Source organism: Harmonia axyridis, chromosome 5 (genome assembly GCF_914767665.1).
Source record: "Harmonia axyridis chromosome 5, icHarAxyr1.1, whole genome shotgun sequence".
Classification (NCBI taxonomy): Eukaryota; Metazoa; Arthropoda; class Insecta; order Coleoptera; family Coccinellidae; genus Harmonia; species Harmonia axyridis.
Window position 1 is genome coordinate 41277091 of NC_059505.1, and position 25600 is coordinate 41302690.

Here is a 25600-nt window from a genome sequence, read left to right on the forward strand (position 1 = left end):
AAAGTAGCTACACTCACAACGCAATATCTCACGAACTAATGGTCGGACTGCTGTCAAATTTTGACACGTATTGTTTGAAGGTTGGTACTAACTAAAAATCATATGGATTTAATACTAGCACCGCCATCTGTGCATCAGACCGGGTACTTTTCAATTGGCCTAATACAACATCATTTGAATGTCCTTTGCATCATGTCTTACAGAAGCGATCCTTGCATTGGCGTACCCAGACATAAGCCTTGGGGGGATAAAGAAAAAAAAATCAAAATTTCCCTTTTTTGAAGAAGTACTCCAAAGAAGTTTGCTTACTCATAATAAGATTGTGATATATAAGGTTGTTACATATAATTGATATTCCTCCGTGGGGGATATATCCCCAGGATATATTAAAAAAAACCTGACAACGTGAAGAATTTGCAATACTTTTATTGAGACTACCATAGAGGGCACTGACACAAGTCAATCCCTATCTTCAATCCTGTTGTACCTCACAACTCTACATATACCATCCATGCCAGCGCAGACTATGCTCGAAAGCGTACTATCTATTGTTTTGACCGTATCTCGAACAATCACAGCAAAATCCATTCTCCTTTCTACCAAATTGTAAACCTCAAATCTGCCAGTTCCACTGCCGCCACAGAGAATCACAGAACCATCTTTACCGCCATTGAAGAATCTGACGCATTCGTAGAACTCTGCATCTAAGCTCGATGCTCTGTTGGAAGGTACCAGGTTTTCTATGTGGTTACCACTTGTAATGTCCCACAGGTCCATGCTCTTCGATGCTCGCCAAGATCCAGTGAGTAGCACGTTTCCCTGAATTTGAGATGAAAAGAGCTTTTAGCTATAAGTTCTATGTTTCCACAGAAAAAAAAAAACTGTTTGAATTTTTCTAGGTTAGTACCCTGAATATGCTGATATTACACAACTTTTTTTTTATATAATTTCGTACAATTAAGTGGAAAAATTCATGGATAATCACATTATTTCTAATTTTTTTTTCGAGATCTTTCTTCTTCTTTTTTCTTTTTTATAGCCTATAGAACAGTGACTTAATAAAACACAGAGACGACAATACGATCAAATTGAGTCTAAAAATGGTGAATGAAGGGGGTCTCAACCATAGAACTTAAGCCTGATGGATTTGTATATAAAGGGTGTTTTTTTCGAGGTATATAACTTTAAGTTGGCATTGCTGTTCAAGATGGCGACCGACTTAACAGCTGTCAAGTGATTTATTCTCAGTTTGGTTTGGCAATTCATCATGAAGAGACTCACGCCTGAGGAATGCTTGCAAATAGAGAAATTTTATTTCGAAAATAATGGTTCTGTGCGGAATACGTATCGCGCACTACGTCCATTTTATTTTGTTTAGCGATGAAGCGCACTTCTGGTTGAATGGCTACGTCAACAAACAAAACTGCCGCATTTGGAGTGAAGCTAATCCTCAAGTGTATGTCGAAATACCGTTACATCCAAAACTGACTGTTTGGTGCGCTTTATGGGCTGGTGGAATCATTGGTCCGTACTTCTTCAGAAACGATGATGGCCAGAACGTTACAGTCAATGGTGATCGGTATAGAGCCTTGATTTCTAACTTTTTCATTCCTGAATTGAACAACCATGATGTCCAGAAGCTGTGGTTCCAACAAGACGGCGCAACATGTCACACAGCTCGTGCCTCAATCGATTTATTGAAAGACACGTTTGGTGACCGCCTAATTTCACGTTTTGGACCTGTGAATTGGCCTCCAAGATCTTGTGATTTAACACCGCTGGACTACTCCTTGTGGGGCTATGTAAAGTCATTGGTCTATGCGGATAAGCCACAAACCCTTGACCATTTGGAAGACAACATTCGCCGTGTTATTGCCGATATACGGCCACAAATGTTGGAAAAAGTCATCGAAAATTGGACGCCCAGATTGGACTACATCCGAGCCAGCCGTGGCGGTCATTTGCCAGAAATCATATTTAAAATGTAATGCCACAAGATTATCTTGCGGATAAATAAAATTCATGTCAATCGAATAATCAAAAACGAGACTACTCGTGTCGCCACTGAGTTTTATTTAGTCACTGTAGCCTATTGGGATTCCATATAAAAATTTGAGTGTTTATTCAATTTTCAATTACCTGCAAATTCAAATAACGTTTAATTTACGTTAATTGTCCTTCAAAAATCAATTATTCGTAATTGATTGCAGTGTAATTGAGTTATATTGAAGCAAACGCATGTTTTTATTTTATTTTGTACAAGGCAATAAAATTGTATATTTTTTCGGTCAATACATATCAAGAGTTTTTGGTTACTTTGATAATAATCTGAACTATTCACCTTCCATTTTCGGAAGCGATGTTGATATAAAGTGTGTCACATGTTAAATAATTTTGAAATTGTGATTTCCATTGCAAAATAGCAATATGAAGTGTTTGATTATAAGAGGTTTCATTTTGAATATACGCTATCTGGGCAGCTGTCTTGAAACTGTCATCTTTAGACATTTGGCAGGTGAAATCTACGCCAGGTCTAAAAATGAAAGATGCACGCTTCAACAATGCATTGAAATTGTTGGAATTCAGAATAAAAATGGTGAAAATTTTGCATGCACAGTTCACAAAAATGAAGCATTTTTAGTGCCCCTATATTTCGAGTTCTAGCAAATTGATTTTGATAAGATTTGGTACTTAGGTTTACTTTGTAGCAAGATATTTTCATTTTACCCAGAGGTCTATAGCATCTCCACGTATATAGGGTCCTCGCATTGTTCTCACACATTTCAATCTTTGTCTGATGTCCCACATCTGGAAAAAAATCAAATAATATCAGAGTTATACTGCTGAAAGCTTTGTGTATTCATCTCTGCGAGACTTTTAACTCCTAAAAAAATGAAAAATGATTAAATTATTATCTAACTGACAAAGAAACTGCAACACCCAGAAGAAGCTGTTTAAATTTGAATTTTTTTTTGTAAAACATATACAATAATATAGTAAGGAGTAAATGATTGAATTTGGAGAATAAATCGTTTTTCATGTAAACAATTTTTGTTACTTAAATATTATAGTCGTTTTTTGCAAGTTTTTCAAATTTTACAACAAACCAGCTGTTCGAGGAGATCCAAAGTCGATGTTTTGTTGTTGTTGAAATGCCTAGAGTACGCGGAATTTATCGCCAGCTAAGTGAATTTCAAAGGGGTCGAATTATTGGTCTACGGGAGGCGAGGTTGTCATTTCGAGAAATCGCTAACCGTACGGACAGAAACCCAACTAGTGTTATGAGATGTTGTCAAGCGTGGTTTGATAATGCCTAAAATCGACGTCGAAGGGACACAAATGAAGTTCAAGATCGACGTCTAAGGCTTATGGCCATTAGAGACAGATTTGCGCCAACTCGATCTTTGGCTGATAGTGGTTAGGAGAACAAAGCCATCCTCTAACTGTTCAAACGATTTACCGCCGGATAAGGTCTTTTGGACTGCACCATCATCGACCCTATCTTGTGTTACCTCTGACCTCTGGTTGAGCATCGCCGGCAACGATTATAGTGGGACAGAGAACGACAACATTGGAATGTGGAATGGCATCAGGTCGTCATTTCTGATGAATCTCGATTCTCCTTGGGTGCACATGATGGCCGAAGAAGGGTTAGACGACGTCGGGGAGAAAGACGTGAATCTCAGTTTGATGTTGAGCGTCATGTACACTGGACAGTAGGCGTTATGGTATGGGATGCTATTGCACATGCAAGTATGTCACCTTTAATCTTTATTCGAGGTAACATGACAGCGCTGCCTTACCTTCAAGAAATAGTGGAGCCATATGTTCTCTCTTACCTTAACCGGCTCGAGAATCCAATATTTCAGCAAGATAATGCCCGACCTCATGTTGCCAGAGTTAGTTTGAACTTTTTTGAAGCGACCCATGTGAATCTTTTGCCATGGCCTCCCAGATCCCCCGATCTTTCGCTCATAAAGCATGTTTGGGACGTCAAGGGTAGAAGGCTTGGAAGTACAGGTAGCTTGGGACAGTATCCCTCAAGAAGATATAGACCATCTTATTGCATCAATGCCGATACTTGTTGGGGAGTGTATAGATAATCGCGGTGAACAAACACATTATTAACAAAATTATAAAAAAAAATTGTATACACTTCGTTTTTTCTCCAAATATACTCCTTGCTATACTATACATATATGTTTTACGAAAAAAATTAAAAATTTAAACAGCTCCTTCTGGGGGTTGCAGTTTCTTTATCAGTTAGTATATTATTGCGATTAATTAGTGAAAATCGGTAAGAATTTCATTGGGCCAATAGTCAATTAGTGTATTTACCTTGACATATCCATCTAATCCCCCAGAAAAGAAAATATTGGCGTTTTCAGGATCGAATTTAATGCAGTATATCCTTAGTTTGTGATATTTAGTGTCATCCGAATCCAAACGTCGTTTCCAAATTGGTATAGTGGCTGATACAACCTACAAATCATTAGTAAAACAAAAAGTGTCTTTCAGAATAATTAATAATTTTAACTCAAGTTTGCACCTTTTGGAATAATCAATCTTGGAACTATATTCTGTGACATGAAACACCAGAGCAACACCAAGAAGGCACTTAAATTTTTGAAGAAATTCGTCAGAAATGTTCAACTAGTTATGATACTTAATTTTGCTTCATTTTTTTTTAGAATCATACACACCCAGTTGCAGAAACGTTTATTAAAATTTAATGCTGTAGTTGCAAGTTTAATTGTCCATCAAACAAGAATTAACAACTTTTTCTGACTTTTAGAAATGTGTTCTAATGTTTATTGTTTTGGCGTAATGGAATCTTTAGAATATCATTTCAAATATTTAGTAATCTAACGGGTGTTTTTTTCGAGGTATATAACTTTAAGTTGGCATTACTTTTCAAGATGGCGACCGACTTAACAGCTGTCAAGTGATTTATTCTCAGTTTGGTTTGGCAATTTGTCGTGAATAGACTCACGCCTGAAGAACGGTTGCAAATAGTGAAATTTAATTTCGAAAATAATGGTTCTGTGCGGGATACGTATCGCGCACTACGTCCATTTTATTTTGTTTAGCGATGAAGCGCACTTCTGATTGAATGGCTACGTCAACAAACAAAACTGCCGCATTTGAAGTGAAGCTAATCCTCAAGTGTATGTCGAAATACCGTTACATCCAGAAAAACTGACTGTTTGGTGCGCTTTATGGGCTGGTGGAATCATTGGTCCGTACTTCTTCAAAAACGATGATGGCCAGAACGTTACAGTCAATGGTGATCGGTATAGGGCCATGATTACTAACTTTTTCATTCCTGAATTCAACAACCATGATGTCCAGGAGCTGTGGTTCCAAGAAGACGGCGCAACAAGTCACACAGCTCGTGCCACAATCGATTTATTGAAAGATACGTGTGGTGACCGCCTAATTTCACGTTTTGGAACTGTGGGCTTCCAAGATCTTGAGATTTAACACCGCTAGACTACTTTCTGTGGGGCTATGTAAAGTCATTGGTCTATGTGGATAAGCCACAAACCCTTGACCATTTGGAAGACAACATTCGCCGTGTTATTGCCGATATACGGCCACAAATTTCAGAAAAACTCATCGAAAATTGGACGTCCAGATTGGACTACATCCGAGCCAGCCGTGGCGGTCATATGCCAGAAATGATATTTAAAATGTAATGCCACAAGATTATCTTGCGGATAAATAAAATTCATGTCAATCGAATAATCCATCGTTGTTTTATTACAATTTGAAGTTGTATAGCTCTAAACAAACACCCTTTACAAGAGGAGTTTCCAATAAGAGGTCCCATTTTGATATTATGCATTTGCAGGTGATCGACCGGCTTGACTTCTTGTGCTTACTGAACTTAAAATGCTTTAAGATACTTGTAATGTCAATTGTGGAATGCCTAATTCCCCAAATAAACGAGGAATCGACAAATCTAACAATATTCTTGTTACAACAGCTCAAATTTTTCTAACAGCTTCACTATTGTCAGCCCACAAGGAGCTCTAATGTTGGGAACTGTGGCTCTAAAATTGTCACCATTTTTGAAGTGAATTTCCACAATTTCAGCGTATATAGTTCCATTATATGTAATAGAGTAGTTTTTGTTTGTCAAATCATACTATTCAAAATGCGACCTCTTATTGAATAACCCTTTATATTATAACATTTTTTTTTGACTTACATGGATGTATTAAGATTCTTTGACTTACTTTTCCAGTGTAAGCATCGTAAAGTCTCAACAAGGAATCTTTGCCACCACTTGCAATTCTTGTAGCAGACGAATTCACATCTATCGAATTGATCTGATTACCATTCTCTAGAATTTCAGAAAAAATAATGCACCTTTTTATAAAACTCACAGAGTTTTCACCTTTAGCAACAGTGTACTTGCATTTCTTGTCGGTATGTACAAGTTCTATATGTCCGGATAAGTCAGAATATAGCACTATATTTTCTATATTTGGTATGAATCTCACACAGGTCACTGCGTTGTTCATATCGTTGGTTTTGTTTGGTTTTTGAAGAACAGTTGATATTTCGCTTTGGGTTATAACTGACAGTCTTCGTAGCTTCAAAAAAAGATCATATTTCAAGATAGATAATTATATACAGCCTAGGCCAAAATATTTTAGGTTTTATAGAATATCCTGCAATTTGACTTCAGAAACAGGGCCACCCTGTACATTTGAACTCAATTGATTTATTAAGCTGGGACGTACTCACTTAGCTGACCATAATTATAACCTTGGTGTGGTTTGTTATCGATTACTTTTTTTATAAACCTTGGACTAATGCCATGTTAACGATAAGTTTTTCAACCAGTAGACAATCTAACATGAACTCTAATAAAAGTAATCAAGGCATCTACTTTCTTCTTGGAAGTCACACATCGTTTATTTTGTTGACTAATTGATTTCTTATCAAAATTTCCCTCTATACGTTAATATCTCGAATTGCAGTTGAACATACTCACTTGTACCTCTCCATTGTCAAGACCTATCGCTACAACTCTGCCTTTAGGGGATATGGCAACGCTGTTGATGCCATGTTTTCTGTCAGAGATCAACACTTTGCTCATTAGGGAAAACTTTTTTCTAATTGCTGGCAGGCGCACAATGTTCTCACCAACGTGAGTCCACTTGTTTTTGATCATAACAGTGAAATCTGATTTGTTGTCGTTATCAAAACTGATGCTGCTCACTATTGAACGGTACTTGACGTAATGATCTGAAATTTTTAATGGATGTGAATTTATGGTAATGGAAAATTCTAAAATATTTTGTTTGGTTGGTTATTTTTGAGTATGGCGTCTTCTTCTAGTGCCAGTTCTAGAGAAGATTGGCTACAACCTTGACAAATTTGTCTCTCTTTTGGGTGGTGTTAACCAACGTATCTTATATTCTTCAACCAGGAGTGTTGTCTCCTTTCTGGTTCTTTTTCTCCTCCATTTTGCCCTTTATGATTAACTGGTGTAATTGATACTGATCAACTCTCAACACTAACACCCATTAACACTGTATAGCACCCTCGTATTCGACACTCTGTCTGTCCAAGAAATGCTCAGCATTTTGCTAAAGATCCACATTTCAAATGCTTCGATTTGCCTTATGGTTGACAACTTCAGTGTCCCATATGAAAGAAGTTATGAGAATGTTACATTGTACAAAGATCTTGAGGTCTCTTGTGCTTCCTACTAGAGCTGCTTCTACCACTGCACCAACTACAGCTCGCCTAACAGTCCCAGAGCTCTAATAAACTTCAGTAGGAGGTAAGGAGGTCACATCATCAAACCTACAGTTTTCTTGTCAAAGCTATTTTTGCATCAGCTTGTTATGACCAAGCTATCAGGAGTTTATTTCTCCTGCATTCAGCATCTGTACTGACTGAGGTGCTTCTTAGACAGCAAAGCCCTTTTAGGAAGCCAGTAAGCAGGTGCTGTTTGTTCTAGTTGAGATCCTTCTGGATTTTGTAGTATTGAAATTCTGAAGAAACTAACTGATGCAATATTTCATGGGTTTTAATCTCAACTAAGTCCCAAGGAGAGAGAAGTACAAGTTATGATGAAATACTATTACCCTTGTCGGTATGATGTTCACCCCTTCTGTCTTTATGACCTCGCGAAACCATTTTAAAAAAAATTTGAAAAACTTTTTGAAAGCTCACATGAGTACGTCAATTGGGATCACTGAAGAAAAAAATCCATAAAAATAACGTCCATTGACAATCCTAGCAACCGACAAAACATTTATAGATTGTTTTGCGTTTTGAAAGTATTATATCGATTGGAAATATTTATCGAAACTAAAATTCGACAAATTTACTGTTCTTCCCAATATATGATGAGAAGAGGTTTTATTGGAACAGAGGTGAGAATTTAGTCTTCAATTTGACGATTTTTAAACCCTTCCTCTCATTTTTAAGGTATATGAAGATTCGTACGACAGTGACAGTTGTAGTTTGGATTTGGACCTATTAAATTTGAAGTGAGGAATTATTAGTTCTTAGTGATATACTTTTATCGAATCGACAACGTTGGAAATTTGTTGTTTTTTTTTAAGAATAAATTATCCTGGTGGTGGAGATTGTAACAAACATAAGAATACCGAAACTCTGAGAAGTCAATGTGTGAATAGAGATAGAGGTGACAATCCGTCCATAAGCAGTTCACAAATCCAGGTACCTAATTTCATCTTACGTCAATGATTTTTCGTTACATACTTGGTTCAATTTAAATGTTTTAATTTGTATTTTATACTTTGAATACTTGAAGTTAATGATTTCAATTAACAAAGAAAACAAGTTGAAGTTTTCAAACGTAAATTTGGAAACCAGGACATTTTTTTCCAGTATTGGTTTGATGTTTTTCAGCGCACGTTCTCTTCCACTTAGTCATAATTTTCATTTTTCGATTGCACTTGGATGTAAAATGATAATTTTAAGGCACTTTTAAGATTTCATGTTGATCGCCTAACCAGAACCATAGAAAATCCAAGTAGAATATCGAAAAATAATTTTCGTCTTCACAAAACTGACTAAATTGACATTAACGGTGTATACCAGTATACTATTATAAGTTATGCGATTTCCAAGAGTGCAATTTGTGCATGAATGGACGAGCTCTCAAAAGCTCTTGACTCAACGTTAGTATACCTTCCTAATTTCTTTCATGAGGAAATCAGAGACGACTTTTTCGCGCTAGATTTTTTTTGGTTCGGTTTCGATGAAGCCTGTATAGTGTTTCTTCCTTTCTATAGATAAGCCATCCATTGGAGAATTACAAATCTGGCCCACCATTACTGTTCAGAGAACCAAGAGGTTATTCCCAGTCTTCTAGGCCTTCTTGGGATTCCATAGTCGATAAGAGCAAGTCCACTGTTAGAATCTGCGAGGAGAGGATAGAAAAGAACGATTTTCTCTATCCCTCCAAGAAGAAGAGGTCCACTTGTTCGATTGATGTCGAATTTGAGAAGCCCGTATCGAAGCCCATGTAAGTTTCTTATAATTTTATATTTTCTTGTTTCCGATTTCGACTATTTTTGATATATGATATTTCCGGATTTTGTAGATCTAGATTCACCTATCGAGGTGCAGAAGAGGTTAGACAATTTCCTTTTAAGGAGACTGATAGTGGTAACCTGAAAGTCAAGTCTGATCAGGTAAGAGGACTCGAACACTTTCAAATTATATCTCAAAAAGTTATCGAATAAATATAATCTCATTTTGAAGATGTTTCGAAAGCAGAAAATTTGCTATGTGCACCAAACATCTATCTCTCATTCACTCTGATTTCTACTTCTGCATTTCCATCGAAAATGCTCAAGTAACACCTCTCTGCCTAGGTCGTTTACGAAACAGAAAAGTTGAGCATCCTAGTTGCAAAACCAGAAATAACAAAGGTAAGAATCTGTGGAGGTGGTACGACCACTCAACAATCTTCCAGCATGGCGGCCAAAACGGAAGAAGACTGCTCCAAATGCACCGCCATAGACACCATCATGAGCCAGGTGAGACAACATAAGCCCCCAAAAACCCTGTGTTAACTTGACCACTACTTTTAGGGAGGTCTAACAACCCTAGGCTCTCTGATAGGCAGCTCGCCAGTGAGAGCCAACAATGAAGCGGTGGAGTATAAGAGCAAGAGGACCAGCGAGATCCTGGACCCCGAACTGAACCTTGGCAGGCTGGGGTACAGTGGCGGCGATGGAATTAGTTGGGAAAAGGTTATGCTGCCGGAAAAGAAAAATCTTTACCTCGAATTGTACTCGAGGATTACTAATTATACGTGAGTTTGAGTGATAAGTCAATATAGAGAGCTACCACATTTCAAAGGGATTCGAAAAAGGTGTAAATCGCAAAAAAATATTTGCTGAACAGGTTTTACATTTAGGAAATTATATCGATGACTTAATCCACCATGATTTTCTTGAATGTGGGAGATGGTCTTGGCCAAATTATGCATATGAGTGTCGGCTCAAAATTTCAAACATTTTGACCAAATGATCTCTCAAATATCATCACCACTAAATATCAATTTTTCAGCAACGCCGACTGTAAAGTATACATAGACAACGAGGAGTTCAACTGCCATCTGCTGGTGCTCCAGTGCTACTCTGAACTGTTCGACGAGTACATAGCTGTAAAAAAAGTTGAACTTCCTTCCGTACGTTTAACCTTCTGCGAAGATAAACGAACCTCTCTAACGATCGATTCAATTTCAGGACAAATGCAGCGCAAGCTCCTTCGCCTTCATCTACGAATGGATGATAACTGGAGAGCCCTCCTACAAGGAGCTGAACAGGGATAATGTCCTGGACATCTTCATATCGGCCAAGTACCTGAAGATAAAAGGTAAGACAGTCACCATAACTTACACAACGATGAATTTGGCGTCTGAGAAAGATGTATTGAGTTTTAGAATACTTAATAATAGCTTGAAGTTGCTCAGAAGTGTGATTTTTAGACAAGCAAGTTCAGGAATTTGTTCAGTCCATTGAGAACTTATCACCTTTGAACCCACTATAACTTTTGGTGATCGGAAAATAAATCTGCTCTTTCTGATTTCTTGTACTCTGACTCATACCCGATGTGGGCGTTTTTCAGACCTCATGGAACAATGCTGGGCCTTCATAGACAACGTGGAGGTGTTTAGCGAAGACACCGCCTTCTTCTTGTACATGGACGCCAAGACCAAGGGCTACGAGGAGGTCCAGGAGCTGATGCTGCCCCGTATCCAAGGTTTCTTCCTGATGCTCGTCAGTTCTCAGGACTGGCTGGAACTGCAGATAGAGGACGTGAAGAACATGCTCCAGTCTAACTACATCTGCGTCAACTGGTAAGCAGTCTTCTGAAACTTCCGGTTGAGAGACAAGAACCTTTGAAAATCGTTCGACCCTTATACAAATCAAATTTGAAAATTCTTGACTCGATCTGACTACATTTATGAAATGAAGTTTATTGTGTTGGATCTGTTTTCCAAAAGCGAGATGGAAGTGTTCATGTCTGCAGTGCGTTGGTTGAAGCACGATTGGGAGAACAGGGACAAGTTTAAGTACGACGTCTTGTCCTGTGTACGTTTTGGCAACATCGCACCTTGGCAGTTGGTGGACATAAAGAGGAACCCCGAAAATCCAGACTTCATGGAGCTGGCCAAAGATCCGGTGATCTGCAAGATGATAGATGATGGCCTTGCGTAAGTTAAAGTACTGCTCTTATTAAAATTTAGATCAACAGGGAAAGGTAGTCGATGTGTTAGAAAGCTGCGCTCTGAACAGAGATCAGATTGATCTTTTTTTATACCCTGTATAATAATTTGCACCGGTCGATTGTCTTTACGTTCTGCATGGGTCAGACCTTCTTAACGTTTTGCATCGGTTAGATTCTGTTAACGTTTTGCATCAGTCAGATTCTCTTAACGTTTTGCATCGGTTGATTGTCTTGAAGTTCTGCATCGATCAGTTCCTTCTAACGTTTTACGTCGGTCAGATTTTCTGAACGTTTTGCATCGGCCAGATTTTCTGAACGTTTTGTATCGATCGATTGTCTTAAAGTTCTGCATCGGTCAGATCCTGTTAACAAGAAAACGTTTAAAATATTAGTAAATCTGACAGAGTCAGCCTAGACTAACACTTCGTGAGAATTGAAAACTGGCATTAACAGAAGTGTGCTCCTTCAGATGGACAGTTTTGAACATTTGTACATTATCTATTTCACCTTCTTTGCTCCTATTGCTATTCTGTTATGTTTCTTACAAACTCACAGATAAATTCAGGTCTAGCGCACTTAGTTAGTTTGGAACTTGCATATTTCGGTGTAGTGTCAGAACCTATTCAAGACCCTTTTTCATGTAGATGCTTCAGAGTTTCAAAATAAAAAATGCCTTAAATTCTCCTTACAGTTTCGTCATCATCAAATATTGGTACGGCCAAGAGAATGATGACTTCCAGCACTGGAACAGCGTTCTAGGGCTCCAAGAGCCCCCTGCCAGAAACTGGAGCGGCTCCGACAAGACCTACTTCACCTACAGGGAGTTCCTCATCTACCTGGACCAGTACAGGAGGAACCAGCTGATGGAGAAGAACAAACCAAGAATGATGATCGACAAGAAGGCGCAGCAGGAGATCAAGGTTTCCCCCGGAACGCCCAAAGAGCTGTCCCACGAGAAACTATCCGGCCAAGCTCCCACCATGGACGACTTCCTGAAGAAGAAATCCGTAAGTAACGCGAAACCACCGAAGAAGGTCAACAACGTGACCTCGTAGAGAGTTGGAATGTGTGTTTTCTTCAGCCGTGAAATTTCCAGTAGTTCATCGTCTTCACGTCGATTGTTTAAATCTTCATATTGTATTTACGTCTGCTATTGAGGTGATGACCTGTATATTTATACGTTTATGCTATATTCGAAGAGGAATATATTTGAATTAGAAGCTTCTGGTCTTTCTGTGGGTTTTTGGGGAGACACCACGAGTGCTCTGATTGTTAGCACTCTTTAAGTCTTTGGTGTAAGGCAGATTTCAGTCAAAGATATCTAGTCAAGAATAAAATTAGAGTAATGAAGTTTCTTTAATCTTTGATAACTTCTCTAATGATGAAATATCATCATTAGAGAAGACATCCCTTTACCTTCTACCTCTTCATAATATTGAAGAGGTGGAAGGAAAAGGGTTGTCCAATGAGAGGTTTCACTACGAATAGGCCACTATCTGGGCAGATGCTACTTTTGGTGACAAGTAACAAGAATAGTAACCGTGTTATTCACAATGATTAGAATAAATGAAAATTGTGACACTCTCTTCCACATTCTTCAAAAAGAGAAAGGAAAAAACGTTAACTATTAGTTTTTGGAAATATATTCAGGATTGAGAGACTAGGATGTCAATGCTTCAGTCGAGCATTGAGCTCTTATTCTCTATATTTATGTGGCTTGAGGTCACCTATATAGAAGTCCAAAAACCTATGACTGTCATTTTTGAGGCTATTTCGGCTTTTATCTCTTTAGTGAGGCCAAAAAGGATTTATACCTGGTGAGTCTTCCTACCAAAGACATACCCAATTCTAATTCCTTTCATTTTTACAGGGTGGTGTGTCAACTAGCGATGAGAAGTTTGTTGTGTAAGTGCATTTTGTAGTTTTCGTCATACGGGATGAAAGTTTTTGCATTGTAATATCAGATTATGATAACGTAATGAACTTTGATGCACTTACAATGCGAAACTTTCATCTCCAGTTGACTCCATCCCTCAATACCCTTATTGTAATGGCTGCTTTATTTTAAACTTCAAATCCATTCCATCAGTCCAATTTATCACTATTTTTTTCAATAAATCTGGCTGTATGGCGTCGATGGTCGCATAGATATATCGAGCAAATCGACTGAGGGCCTATCTATGATAATCCGTGAGCTTGAGATAATTAAAATATTCGGTGGCCACCAAGGTCCCCGGATTTAACATCATTAGTTTTTTCAACACTCTCAAATTGATAAATGTTGTTCTGACATCTAATACATTTTGGCGCTTTTCTCGATGTTGTCCACTACTGCAAATTTTCAACTTCCAGATCGATGAAGGAGGCATACCAGTGACAGAACCGCCAATAGAAATCCGCAAGGTACCCAAACTCGAGGCGGCTGTGAAGAAATGGACCAGGGGTCACATGACGGAACACGAAGCTGCACTTATAATCCAGCAGGCCTTCAAGCAGTACCTCAGGAGAAAAAAGAATGTTTTTTACGGGTTCTTCACTCAGAACACCAAAGATATACGTCTGCTCTTCACGGACTCGAAAAACGAGTTCTTCAGGCTAAATATGTAAGTAGGCGACGCGCCGTATAGATGGCGCCACGGGTGCTATATATTCCATTTCAATATTTCTTACTAGCGGATCCAGAGATATTCGATTTTCGTTTAGGTCATTTAGAAAATATGAAGGACAGCAAGTAATCGTCGCAAATTTGATTCCAATGGACTCCCATCGTTACGCTTGCAATTTTAAACAAATTCATACAGGATGATTCAAAATTCAGTATAAAGATCACAGGGTCGTATTTTTCAGTTCAAAGTGAGATAAACTATGATTGATTTCGTACGTACCCTTTGAAACTGTCATTGATGACTGTCAATGCAATGAACTTCGTAAATCGCTTGGACAAAAAGTCTTCCATATCACAGGCACAAGTATTGAGGTGTATGGTCCTAAAACGAGGATCTCTAGATCTCTGGGAAGTAGGCCCTCTATCTTGCAAACCGAGACACTAGCTTGCGCCCAAGAGTGTCTCAAAAAAACCTTAAAGGGACGCTTTTTTACATCACTACGGGCAGCCAAGCCACGCTGAGGACCCTGGAATAATATAGCTAGAGGTCTCTACTAACATGGGACTGCCATAATAACATATAGCAACTGACCATAGAGAATAAAGTAACTCTACTATGGGTATCGGGACATTTTGGCATTGAAGGAAACGAAAGAGCCGATGAAATTGCAAAAAGGACATCAAGGTTAACAGCTGTTGGTCCTGAGCCCTTCTGTAGGCTTGGATAAGACCAATTTGAGGCAGAGGTCCAACAATGGGAGTGGGACAATAGAAAAACCCTCTGGAGAAACACTTCGGGTCTTGCTAGGGCAAAGAAATTGCTGGTGCTTTCACCAACCTATTCCAGAAAGCTTCTGAAGTTAACACGAGCTGATCTTCGGGTTATGGAGGGACTGCTGACAGGACATTGTCTGTCCAAATACCTTCAAATATCGCATGAAATCTATATTATGTTCATTAATTTTTTGTCTTTTGGTATTTTTGCTCATCTGCGATCGTTATCGAGGAAAAGTTAATTCTTTTACAAAAGCTAAGAATCTATTACCACAATGAAAACAATAAACTCTACGTATTTGGATTTATACTATAGTGTTTCTTTTTTTCGATTTTCTCCAGGAACCGGATAAGCAGAAGCGCCCTTGGACCAGAGAGCAAGGTCTACATCACCGACACGTCCCTTTTCTTCCCTGAGAGAGAGTCCATCCTCACTTTTGGCGGTTTGGACCCTCACGCCAGTTTCGGAACTGGAAGGAACACGGGAAAGGAGATCTTCAGGTACCTGCCTCACCAGAACCAATGGGAGCTGGTGGGGGAACTGCCGGAACCCAGACAGCACCACTGTGTGGCCTTCATGAAGGGCAGGGTCTATCTAGTCGGTGAGGATGATTCGTAGAAGCTTCTCTTGTACACATAACCGTTTCAATATTTACCAATCTTCTCTAACTAGGAGGTGCAGATCCAAGAGACGATGACGTACGTGGCAAGGCCATAGTTGTCGACACGGTTTGGAGCTTTGAGCCGGTCAAGCGCAGCTGGTTCAGCGAAGGCAGTCTCAACATCCCCAGAAAGAACTTCGGTCTCATAGTCCACAGGAACCACTTGTTGGCCATTGGCGGACAAGACAGACAATACAAGTAAACACAACTATTTCCAATCTCCAACCTGCCTAATTCAATTTTTCTCAGGACCCTCAGCTCAGTGGAGAAGTTCGACTCGAAGAAAGGGAACTGGACCTTGATGGCACCCATGCAGTACACCAGAACGGGCCTGGCCTGCACCAAATACAGGGGAGTCGTTTGGGCTGCCGGAGGGCTCAGTATTCTGCCCAGAGGAAACCGTATTTTGGACGTGGTGGAAAGCTACAACCTCGACACTGATCAGTAAGACTTATAGACATGGAGTGGTGTTGTTCTGACAATCTTTTCTTTTAGGTGGACTGAGATAACTAAGCTGAGGTTCCCGCGGTGCTTCTTCAAGATGTTTGTCATCTACGATCGTCTATATTTGGTCGGTGGTGCAGGATTCGAGACCAAGAAGGATCCTACCACTTCCAGCTTAGGCGCCATCGATATGTGGGATATAAGGAGACTGAGGTGGGTCCATGCAGCGGAAATGGTGATTCCTAGACACGGACACTCTGTGGCCTTCATCGGTACTCAGTTCTTGATCATTGGCGGTGTAACTACCATCTACATGAGAGCGCTGAACAATGCTGAGTGCTTTTGCGTTCAAAGAGGTTGGTGGAAGTTTTCAATAGCATGTTTAGGGTTTTTAAATGAGATATTGATGAATACAAGTTGTTTTGACGACCAGATGTAGAGAACATAACAGGCAAATTGAAAAATCCCCGGTCTACCATAGTAAAACACATTTTTTTTGTTTGCAAAATTCAATTTTATTATTCAACTTAGTTGCCTTCGAGGTCGATACAGCGAATAAAGCGATCTTCCAACTTTTCGATACCATTTTTGTAGTACGATTTATCTTTCGCTTCAAAATAGGCCTCAGTTTCAGCGATTACTTCTTCATTGGCGCTAAATTTCTTTCCAGCGAGCATTCTTTTAAGTTCTGAGAACATGAAAAAGTCGCTGGTGGCCAAATCTGGCGGATATGGTGGATACAGAAGCAATTCGAAGCCCAATGCATGCAATTTTGCCATTGTTTTCATTGATTTGTGACACGGCGCATTGTCTTGATGAAACAGTCCCTTCTTTTTCTTCAAATGGGGTCGTTTTTCAACGAATTCAACCTTTAAACGATCCAATAACGCTATGTAATAATCGCTGTTGATGGTCTGGCCCTTTTGGAGGTAATCAATAAATATTATACCTTGCGCATCCCAGAATGAATGATATGATGTACACGTTCAGATGATATCTTCACAATGTCTGATATCTCGATCTACTTCACTTTACGTTCATTCAAAATTATTTTGTGAACTTCTTTATTTTTCGTCGGTGACAGCCTCTTTTGGGCGTCCACTGTGTTCGCCGTCTTCGGTGGTCATTTCATCACGTTTAAACTTAGCATACCAATAAATTATGGTTGATTTTCCTGGTGCAGTCCCCGGAAACTTTTCATCAAGCCAAGATTTTGCTTCAACTGTATTTTTTCCCTTCAAAAAGCAATATTTCATCAGCACACAATTTTTTTCCATCTTTTTTCAAATAACAAAAGCAGCTACACTCACAACGCGATATCTCACAAACTAATGGTCGGACTGTTGTCAAATTTTGACACGTATCGTTTGAAGGTTGGTACTAACTAAAAATCATATGGATTTAATACTAGCACCGCCATCTGTGCATCAGACCAGGGACTTTTCAATTTACCTAATATTTGCTTGGCACATCTCTACCTGAATACACTAATGTTATCCTACTAAAAATGATTATTTTTCAGGGAGATGGGTTAGAGGTGTTGCTCCATTGCCTTTGCCTATATCTGGCCATGCTTCAGTTACATTACCACCTGCTATGTTGATAACACGTTGATTATTGGGAAGAAATGATGGAAATTGATTTTAGGACTAAATTTCCTTGTTTAAACCGATTAACTTTGTTACATTTTCGATTATTATTCGAATACATATTGTGGAGATTGATTAGGGTTTTCGTGAAATAAAGTTTTTCGAATATCTACGATGTTTTTTATGACAAAATTTGAATGAGTATTTTGATTTTAATCTAAAGCAGTTATTTCGGGAATTGAATTGGGGCCATTGAATACCACTATTGTACACCTTAAACCGAATGAAGGAAAATTCAGAGAATTTAAAGATAACCATTACTAAAAAAAAAACAAAATAAATAAGACAAAATATACTTTGTATGGGATTACCACAGCATTTTATTCCTGAATCGAAGGAATACCACAGGGGGACCTTCTTGTCCCCAAACAATTCAATGAGAGAACATATATAATAAAATCAGTTGTGGTATTAGTCGATACGCTCACATATTGATTTCAAATTGTATCTTTCTAGTTGACTAGAAACATTATTGACTGATCAATTAGGAATTCTCTCTTCTGGTGATAATTTGACCAATTCTTCAGTTTTCTTCCAAACATATTCACAGAACTTCTGGCTGCCCAAAATCGAAGGTTTGATCCATGAAAAGAATCGAGGGAAATTAAAAGAATTTCAACAGAATAAACCATAAAACACCAAATAAATAAAACAAAAATATATTTCGAATACCATCACCATAGGAATTTATTCATGTATCATTGGGATACCACAGAGGGGCCTTCTTGTACCCATAAAATTCAATTAGAGAGCATATAATAAAATTTGGTATGGTATTGATCGATACGCTCACAGTATTGCTGATGTTGGTTTCAAATCATTTCTTTCCTCCTAGAAAGACTAGACATATAATTGACTAATCAATTTGGTATTCTCTCTTCAGGTGATAGTTTGACCAATTCTTCAGATTTCTTCCAAACATCATCGCAGAACTTCTGGCTGCCCAAAATCGAAGGTTTGAACCACTGCATTAAATAGCTGTAATGCTTTCCAGTTTGTGAAGCTAATTTGGGGTTTGTTGCTACATCGAATATTGTTTGTGCACCACCGAAGGCTTTCTGAAAATGCAATTAAAACAATGATATAACACAAATTGCAGTATGTAGATTTCCAGAAGGTATTTTTTTTTTCACCACATAGGGTGGAATAATAGTCCCTTAATATTTGGAGAGAGCGTTTCTTTTGCATGAAATAGGAACTACAATCCAAGCCACTATTGATGTATATATGATGTCAACAGTACTTACAGTTCCGATAATCTTCAGAGTAATGTATGTTAAAACCTCATACAGCCAACTTGGAGAGATAGCGTAAGAACTAGGGAAAAGATTGGTGTCGACAATACCTGGATCGACAGAATTAACCATTATGTTGAATCTTTTGAGTTTTTTGGAGAACTCCTGAGCTGCTAGAACATCGCAAAGTTTAGAATTGCTATATAGATCTTTCCTCCAGGTGGTTTTATCATGTTTTATGTAGTTCAGATTCTTCATTGTGAGGTTGTTGAAGAAGATGGAGATTGAACCCATGAATATAACTCTGGGTGATTCAGCTGCCCTCAACAGATCTGGAACCGAGAATAATTCAATGATTTATGTCTGTAATATTTCAATTTTGAGTGGAATCTTAAATTATATGGATTTAGTATATCTTTGAGACATTCATAGAAAAACTCACCAAGTAGAAGATGTGTCAGAAGGAAAGCTCCGAAATAATTGATATGCATTACAGTGTTCAAGTCATCGTTAGTCTTTAATTTATCACTGTTTCCAATACCAGCATTGTTGATGAATATGTCGATTTTAGTCTCGGTTTTCTTCAGTTCTTTCGCGAATTCTCTAGTCAATTTGAGAGAGGAGAGATCCAAGGACATATAGGTAATTTGTTGGTTTCCAGTGATTCTTTTAATTTCTTCAACGGTTTTGTCAGAATTGTTTCGATCTGCTATGATAACTCTGCATCCTCTTGAGGCCAGGAGAAAACTTGTAGCATATCCCAAACCTGAAAAAAAGATCCATGTTAGACTGAAGTTCATCAGGCTGGTTAAATAGTACATTAAGTATCAAGATAGGTGAGTTTACAACTGTGATTGAATCTATTTTTTTTAATGTTTTTTTTTCAAACTTATGGATTAAATCGATAAATTGATTACTAAGAAAGTGAAACAATTTCTGGTGTTAATACAACAATTTTGGAAGAATGCAAGGAACTAAATCTTCTAAATCCTAACAGTACTACTATATCTGAACCCACCTGAGTTTCCACCAGTCACCAAAGCAGTTTTACCAACCAAACAAGCTAAACTTTCGGATTTTCTACTGACAAATATCCTTATGCAGATATAAAGAAGTAACACTATGAGAAAAAGTAGCAGCAACATTTTCAACTACCGGTAAAGACCAAATACGTCAGCAGAAAGAAATTAGAATTGAATTTTCAATCGGTAGCATTGAGAAGATAGTTACTTGAAGCGATAATGCGAGATAGATTAGAGGTAATTTTGAAGTGACTGGGCATAGGCGTAGAATTTCCATTAGAACTCTATTATTGACTAATAATTTGAATGCTTTCGAAGGAGTGAGGAAAGATTAGAATAATGGGTAACAAATGATACATCCGAAAATTATAAAAAATTCAATAACGTGAAATATGTTCATTGAAAATGTTACATAGATAACAAAATGCCAAGCCATCATTGAAATAATATTTGAAAATTACTATAAAAAAGGATGTACAATAGAGATTACAACTTAGAATCAAATTCAACACTTAATATAAATAATATTGAGCTGGTTTCGCAAATTCGGTAAATATAAAGATTATTCATCATTCCTACACTTTATATATTTTTGAACGCCAATGGAAAACATTTTACTTTATTAGGCTCTAAAAATATTTGCAAATTGATAACCTTACTACGTGAACTTAGAAAAATTATCAATTTCTTACGTTGAAGTTGTAAATATGTAAGTACATCTTCAATGATGAGTATGATATTCTTGTTAACAATGTATACTTATTTATTGCTTAAGTAACAATTATTATTTGTAACTTCTACTGAGACTACTCTTTTCGATCGATTTTTTTATTATCTTACACGTAAACTTCACAGAATTGAGCTTCTGTGGCCCAATCGAGGAAGCGTTAGTATAGCTATGGTAAAACAAATATCTTTTACAGTTGTTGACGATGATAAATGCAGAATAGCAACTTTTTTCACACCAAACCTTACGTACTCTGAACTGATCTGGTTGATGCATATACCTACCTGAGGGTTTTTCTTGTAGATTATACCCAACCTACAATTTTAAAAATTCTACAAGTGAAAGAACTTTTTTGAAATATTTTCCATCCTATATTATCCCAAATATTTCTCACCAACTTGAAAAATTTATGATACCACGACAGTCAATTGGTAGTTTTACTTTTTAATTGTTGTCTATGAATTCAATGTCATAAGAAAAATAACATAAAGAATTATCGTTGCAATTATAGAATGAAAATGAATTAGATATTAAATGTAATGGGAAAGTAATGAAAGATTTATTGGACTCTTATTTTCTTTATTTGGTCAGAGTTGTATTAATATGGTACAGGGTGAACACATTCGAAATTTTCTTTACAAGGGAATGGTTATTAAGATTAGAATCTTCTGATCTTAAAATTCGTTGTATTGCATCTGACATGTCGCTGTTTACTTTGTAATTTTCATCAGAGTTGTACAAAAAATTCATTAATATAAACGGTGTAACGAATTTGAAGGCGAATTTGAATAAATTAGTTTTTCTAATGCGAATGAATTTTGGCCCTTTTTGATATTTGGTGATACTGTTGGGAACCATGAAAAGAATCGAGGAAAATTAAGAGAATTTCAACAGAATAAACCATAAAACACCAAATAAATAAAACAAAAATATATTTCGAATGCCATCACCATAGGAATTTATTCATGTATCATTGGGATACCACAGAGGGGCCTTCTTGTACCCAAAAAATTCAATTAGAGAGCATATAATAAAATTTGGTATGGTATTGATCGATACGCTCACATTATTGCTGATGTTGGTTTCAAATCATTTCTTTCCTCCTAGAAAGACTAGACATATAATTGGCTAATCAATTTGGTATTCTCTCTTCAGGTGATAGTTTGACCAATTCTTCAGTTTTCTTCCAAACATCATCACAGAACTTCTGGCTGCCCAAAATCGAAGGTTTGAACCACTGCATCAAATAGCTGTAATGTTTTCCAGTTTGTGACGCTAACTTGGGATTTGTTGCTACATCGAATATTGTTTGTGCACCACCGAAGGCTTTCTGAAAATGCAAAAACAAAGATATAACACGAATTGCAGTATGTAGATTTCCAGAAGGTATTTTTTTTCACCACATAGGGTGGAATAATAGTCCCTTAATATTTGGAGAGAGCGTTTCTTTTGCATTGAATAGGAACAACTATCCAAGCCAATATTGACTGAAATTAATTCGTGCCTCATTAGAGTATGTGTTTTTTCAACTACTTATGATTTCAACAGTACTTACAGTTCCAATAATCATCAGAGTAATGTATGTATAAACCTCATACAGCCAACTTGGGGAGATAGCGTGAGAACTTGGGAAAATATTGGTGTCGACAGTACCTGGATCGACAGAATTGACCATTATGTTGAATCTTTTGAGTTTTTTGGAGAACTCCTGAGCTGCTAGGACATCGCAAAGTTTGGAATTGCAATATAGGTCTTTCCTCCTGGTGGTTTTGTCGTGCTTTATGTAGTTGAGGTTCTTCATTGTGAGGTTGTTGAAGAAGATGGAGATTGAACCCATGAATAAAACTCTGGGTGATTCAGCAGCCCTCAACAGATCTGGAACCGAGAATAACTCAATGATTTATGTCTGTAATATTTCAATTTTGAGTGGAGTCTTAAATTATATGGATTTAGTAGATCTTTGAGACATTGATGGAAGAACTCACCAAGAAGAAGATGTGTCAGAAGAAAAGCTCCGAAATAATTGATCTGCATTACAGTGTTCAAGTCATCGTTAGTCTTTAATTTATTACTATTTCCAATACCAGCATTGTTGATGAGTATGTCGATTTTAGTCTCGGTTTTCTTCAGTTCTTTCGCGAATTCTCTAGTCAATTTGAGAGAAGAGAGGTCCAAGGGCATATAGGTAATTTGTTGGTTGCCAGTGATTTTTTTAATTTCCTCAACGGTTTTATCAGAATTGTTTTGATCTGCTATGATAACTCTACATCCTCTTGAGGCTAAGAGAAAACTTGTAGCATATCCCAAACCTGAAATGAAGACCAGCGTTAGACTGAAGTTCATCAGGCTGGTTAAATAGTATATTAAGTATCAAGATGGGTAAGTATATTTTATCAATCTCAGAATGCTAGTAGCATATTTCGATCGAGAACACCTAAAAATGATTTATAATCTATTGTTTTTTTTTATTTTTTTTTTCTTCAAACTTGATAATTGAATCGATAAATTGCTTACTAAGAAAGTGAAACAATTTCTAGTGTTAATAGAACAATTTTGGAAGAATGCAAAGAACTAAATCTTCTAAATCCTAACACAATATTTGAACCCACCTGAGTTTCCACCAGTCACCAAAGCAGTTTTACCAACCAAACAAGCTAAACTTTCGGACTTTCTACTGACAAATATTCTTATGCAAATATAAAGAAGTAACACTATGAGAAAAATTAGCAGCAACATTTTCAACTACCCGTGAAGACCAAATACAGCAGTAAAAAGGAATGAGAATTGAATTTTCAATCGGTAGCATTGAAGAGATAGTTGCTTGAGTAGATAATGCGATATAGATTAGAGGTAACTTTGAAGTGACTGGACATAGGCGTTGAATTTCCATTGAAGTCAATTATTGACTAATGAATTATTAGTCATTATTGACTGATAAATTATTAGTAAATAATTGACTTCAATGGAAATTCTACGAAAGCATTCAAATTGAATGCTTTCGAAGTGAAGAAAGATTAGCATAATAGGTAACAAATGGTTCATACAAAAATAATAAAAAAAACAATAATACTTTATTAATTATAATACAGTGGCATATCTTCACAATTCAATGTCAGGAAAAATGGGCTTAACACATTTAGCAGGTACATATTCATTAAATCATTATGAAAATATTCATTTTCAAAAATACTGTATTCTTCCTAGAATATGAAATTACACTCAATTTTAATTTATTCTTGAATTTTCTACTGAATATTAGCTGGAGAGAATGTGAAAAATGAAACAAATGATTCAATTGATCGTCAACAATGATAAAATTTTTTTGTAAATTAATATTATAAATAAATAATTTCAAGATTATAGAAAACATTGAATATCTTATCTAGCTTGATCAAAAGAGAAAGACCTGAATTCTAAGTACACAAATATAAAACTCACTACTTTGAAAAATAATACACTATTTATACACTGTCCTTCAATTTTGGTGCTTCTGATGGACAAGTCCCATTTACAAGCTTCTTTCCATATCCATTCACTTTAACCTCAGTGCCCGTGTATTCATTGGATGATACATCGCCTATGGAAGAATTCCAGAAGTTATTGGATGTTGATGATGTGAAAGATGCTAATTGAAAATGTTACATAACAAAATGCCACGTCATCATTAGTATAATACCTCAAACAGACAAACAGAAACAACTAAGGGGACTGACTGAGCAATTTTGAAAAAAGTAAAAATTGTGAATGACTCTGTTACCAAGATGTACAAGATGGAGATAATCAACGAAGAATCAAATTTAACACTTTATATGAATAATTTTGAGCTGTTTTCGCAAATTCTGTAAATATAAAGATTATTTGTCATGCCCACCATTTCCATATTTTTGAACGCCAATGGAATAGTTATTTATAATACAAGTGCAGAAGGCATTGATATTCTTCCACGAGTTCAAAATTCAAAAACGAGCCACGAAGTGGCGAGTTTTGGAATGAACGTGTGGTAGAATGAGCCTTCTGTACGAGTATTATACATTATTTTCTCTAATTCATTGCATTTTCATTGAAATTAATGAAATATTTCCATAAATATAATTTAGTGATTTTTGCATTGAAAAATGTTGGTTGACAGAACTGATTTCTTTAAGGCAATTTGATGAATTGACAGATAAAGCCGTAGCGGAAAGTTCGGAGTGCCAACATAGAATAATAAAATATAACCATGAAAACTGTGCGTTTCTGATATATTCTCGCATGATTTTGTTCTACAAGATGTGGAAGAATGAACGGAATAACCACAGAATTAGAGAAAACACTTTACTTTATTAGGCTCTAAAAATATTTGCAAATTGATAACCTTACTACGTGAACTTAGAAAAATTATCAATTTCTTACGTTGAAGTTGTAAATATGTAAGTACATCTTCAATGATGAGTATGATATTCTTGTTAACAATGTATACTTATTGTTTAAGTAGCAATTATTATTTGTAACTTCTACTTAAATTACCCTTTTCGATCAATTTTTTATTACACGTGAACTTCACAGAATGGAGCTTCTAAGGCCCAATCGAGGAAGCGTTATTATAGCTATGGTAAAAAAAAATCTTTAACAGTTGTTGACGCTGATAAATGCAGAATAGCAACTTTTTTCACACCAAATTTTACGTACTCTGAACTGATCTGGTTGATGCATATACCTACCTGAGGGTTTTTCTTGTAGATTATACCTAATCTACAATTTTGAAAA

At 36.9% G+C, this 25600-nt stretch overlaps 4 protein-coding genes across 4 annotated transcripts; 1 reads left to right on the plus strand and 3 right to left on the minus strand.

Moving 5' to 3' along the window:
- Positions 1-410: 410 nt before the first annotated feature.
- On the minus strand, positions 411-8241 carry LOC123679866 (vegetative incompatibility protein HET-E-1-like). Its single transcript, XM_045617400.1, has 7 exons — positions 8109-8241; positions 7007-7260; positions 6404-6602; positions 6243-6349; positions 4339-4482; positions 2728-2808; positions 411-819 (listed from the first exon to the last, which is right to left on the minus strand). Exons 1-7 carry the CDS (start codon positions 8158-8160, stop codon positions 460-462), a joined length of 1197 nt encoding a protein of 398 aa, XP_045473356.1. The 5' UTR covers positions 8161-8241; the 3' UTR covers positions 411-459.
- Positions 8242-17980, plus strand: LOC123679865. Its single transcript, XM_045617399.1, has 18 exons — positions 8242-8399; positions 8455-8516; positions 8592-8709; positions 9288-9520; positions 9599-9689; positions 9873-10037; positions 10092-10315; positions 10573-10693; positions 10752-10881; positions 11134-11365; positions 11513-11722; positions 12428-12743; positions 14089-14339; positions 15458-15717; positions 15789-15975; positions 16027-16221; positions 16273-16577; positions 17744-17980. The coding sequence occupies exons 1-18, from the start codon at positions 8370-8372 to the stop codon at positions 17833-17835; spliced, it is 3222 nt and encodes a 1073-aa protein (XP_045473355.1). The 5' UTR covers positions 8242-8369; the 3' UTR covers positions 17836-17980.
- Positions 17981-18513: 533 nt separating this feature from the next.
- On the minus strand, positions 18514-20333 carry LOC123679869 (dehydrogenase/reductase SDR family member 13-like). The gene is made up of 4 exons (XM_045617404.1): positions 20124-20333; positions 19548-19871; positions 19118-19437; positions 18514-18928 (listed from the first exon to the last, which is right to left on the minus strand). Exons 1-4 carry the CDS (start codon positions 20248-20250, stop codon positions 18731-18733), a joined length of 969 nt encoding a protein of 322 aa, XP_045473360.1. The 5' UTR covers positions 20251-20333; the 3' UTR covers positions 18514-18730.
- A 1436-nt stretch (positions 20334-21769) lies between these two features.
- Positions 21770-23717, minus strand: LOC123679867 (retinol dehydrogenase 11-like). Its single transcript, XM_045617401.1, has 4 exons — positions 23464-23717; positions 22840-23163; positions 22410-22729; positions 21770-22184 (listed from the first exon to the last, which is right to left on the minus strand). The coding sequence occupies exons 1-4, from the start codon at positions 23588-23590 to the stop codon at positions 21987-21989; spliced, it is 969 nt and encodes a 322-aa protein (XP_045473357.1). The 5' UTR covers positions 23591-23717; the 3' UTR covers positions 21770-21986.
- Positions 23718-25600: the final 1883 nt, after the last annotated feature.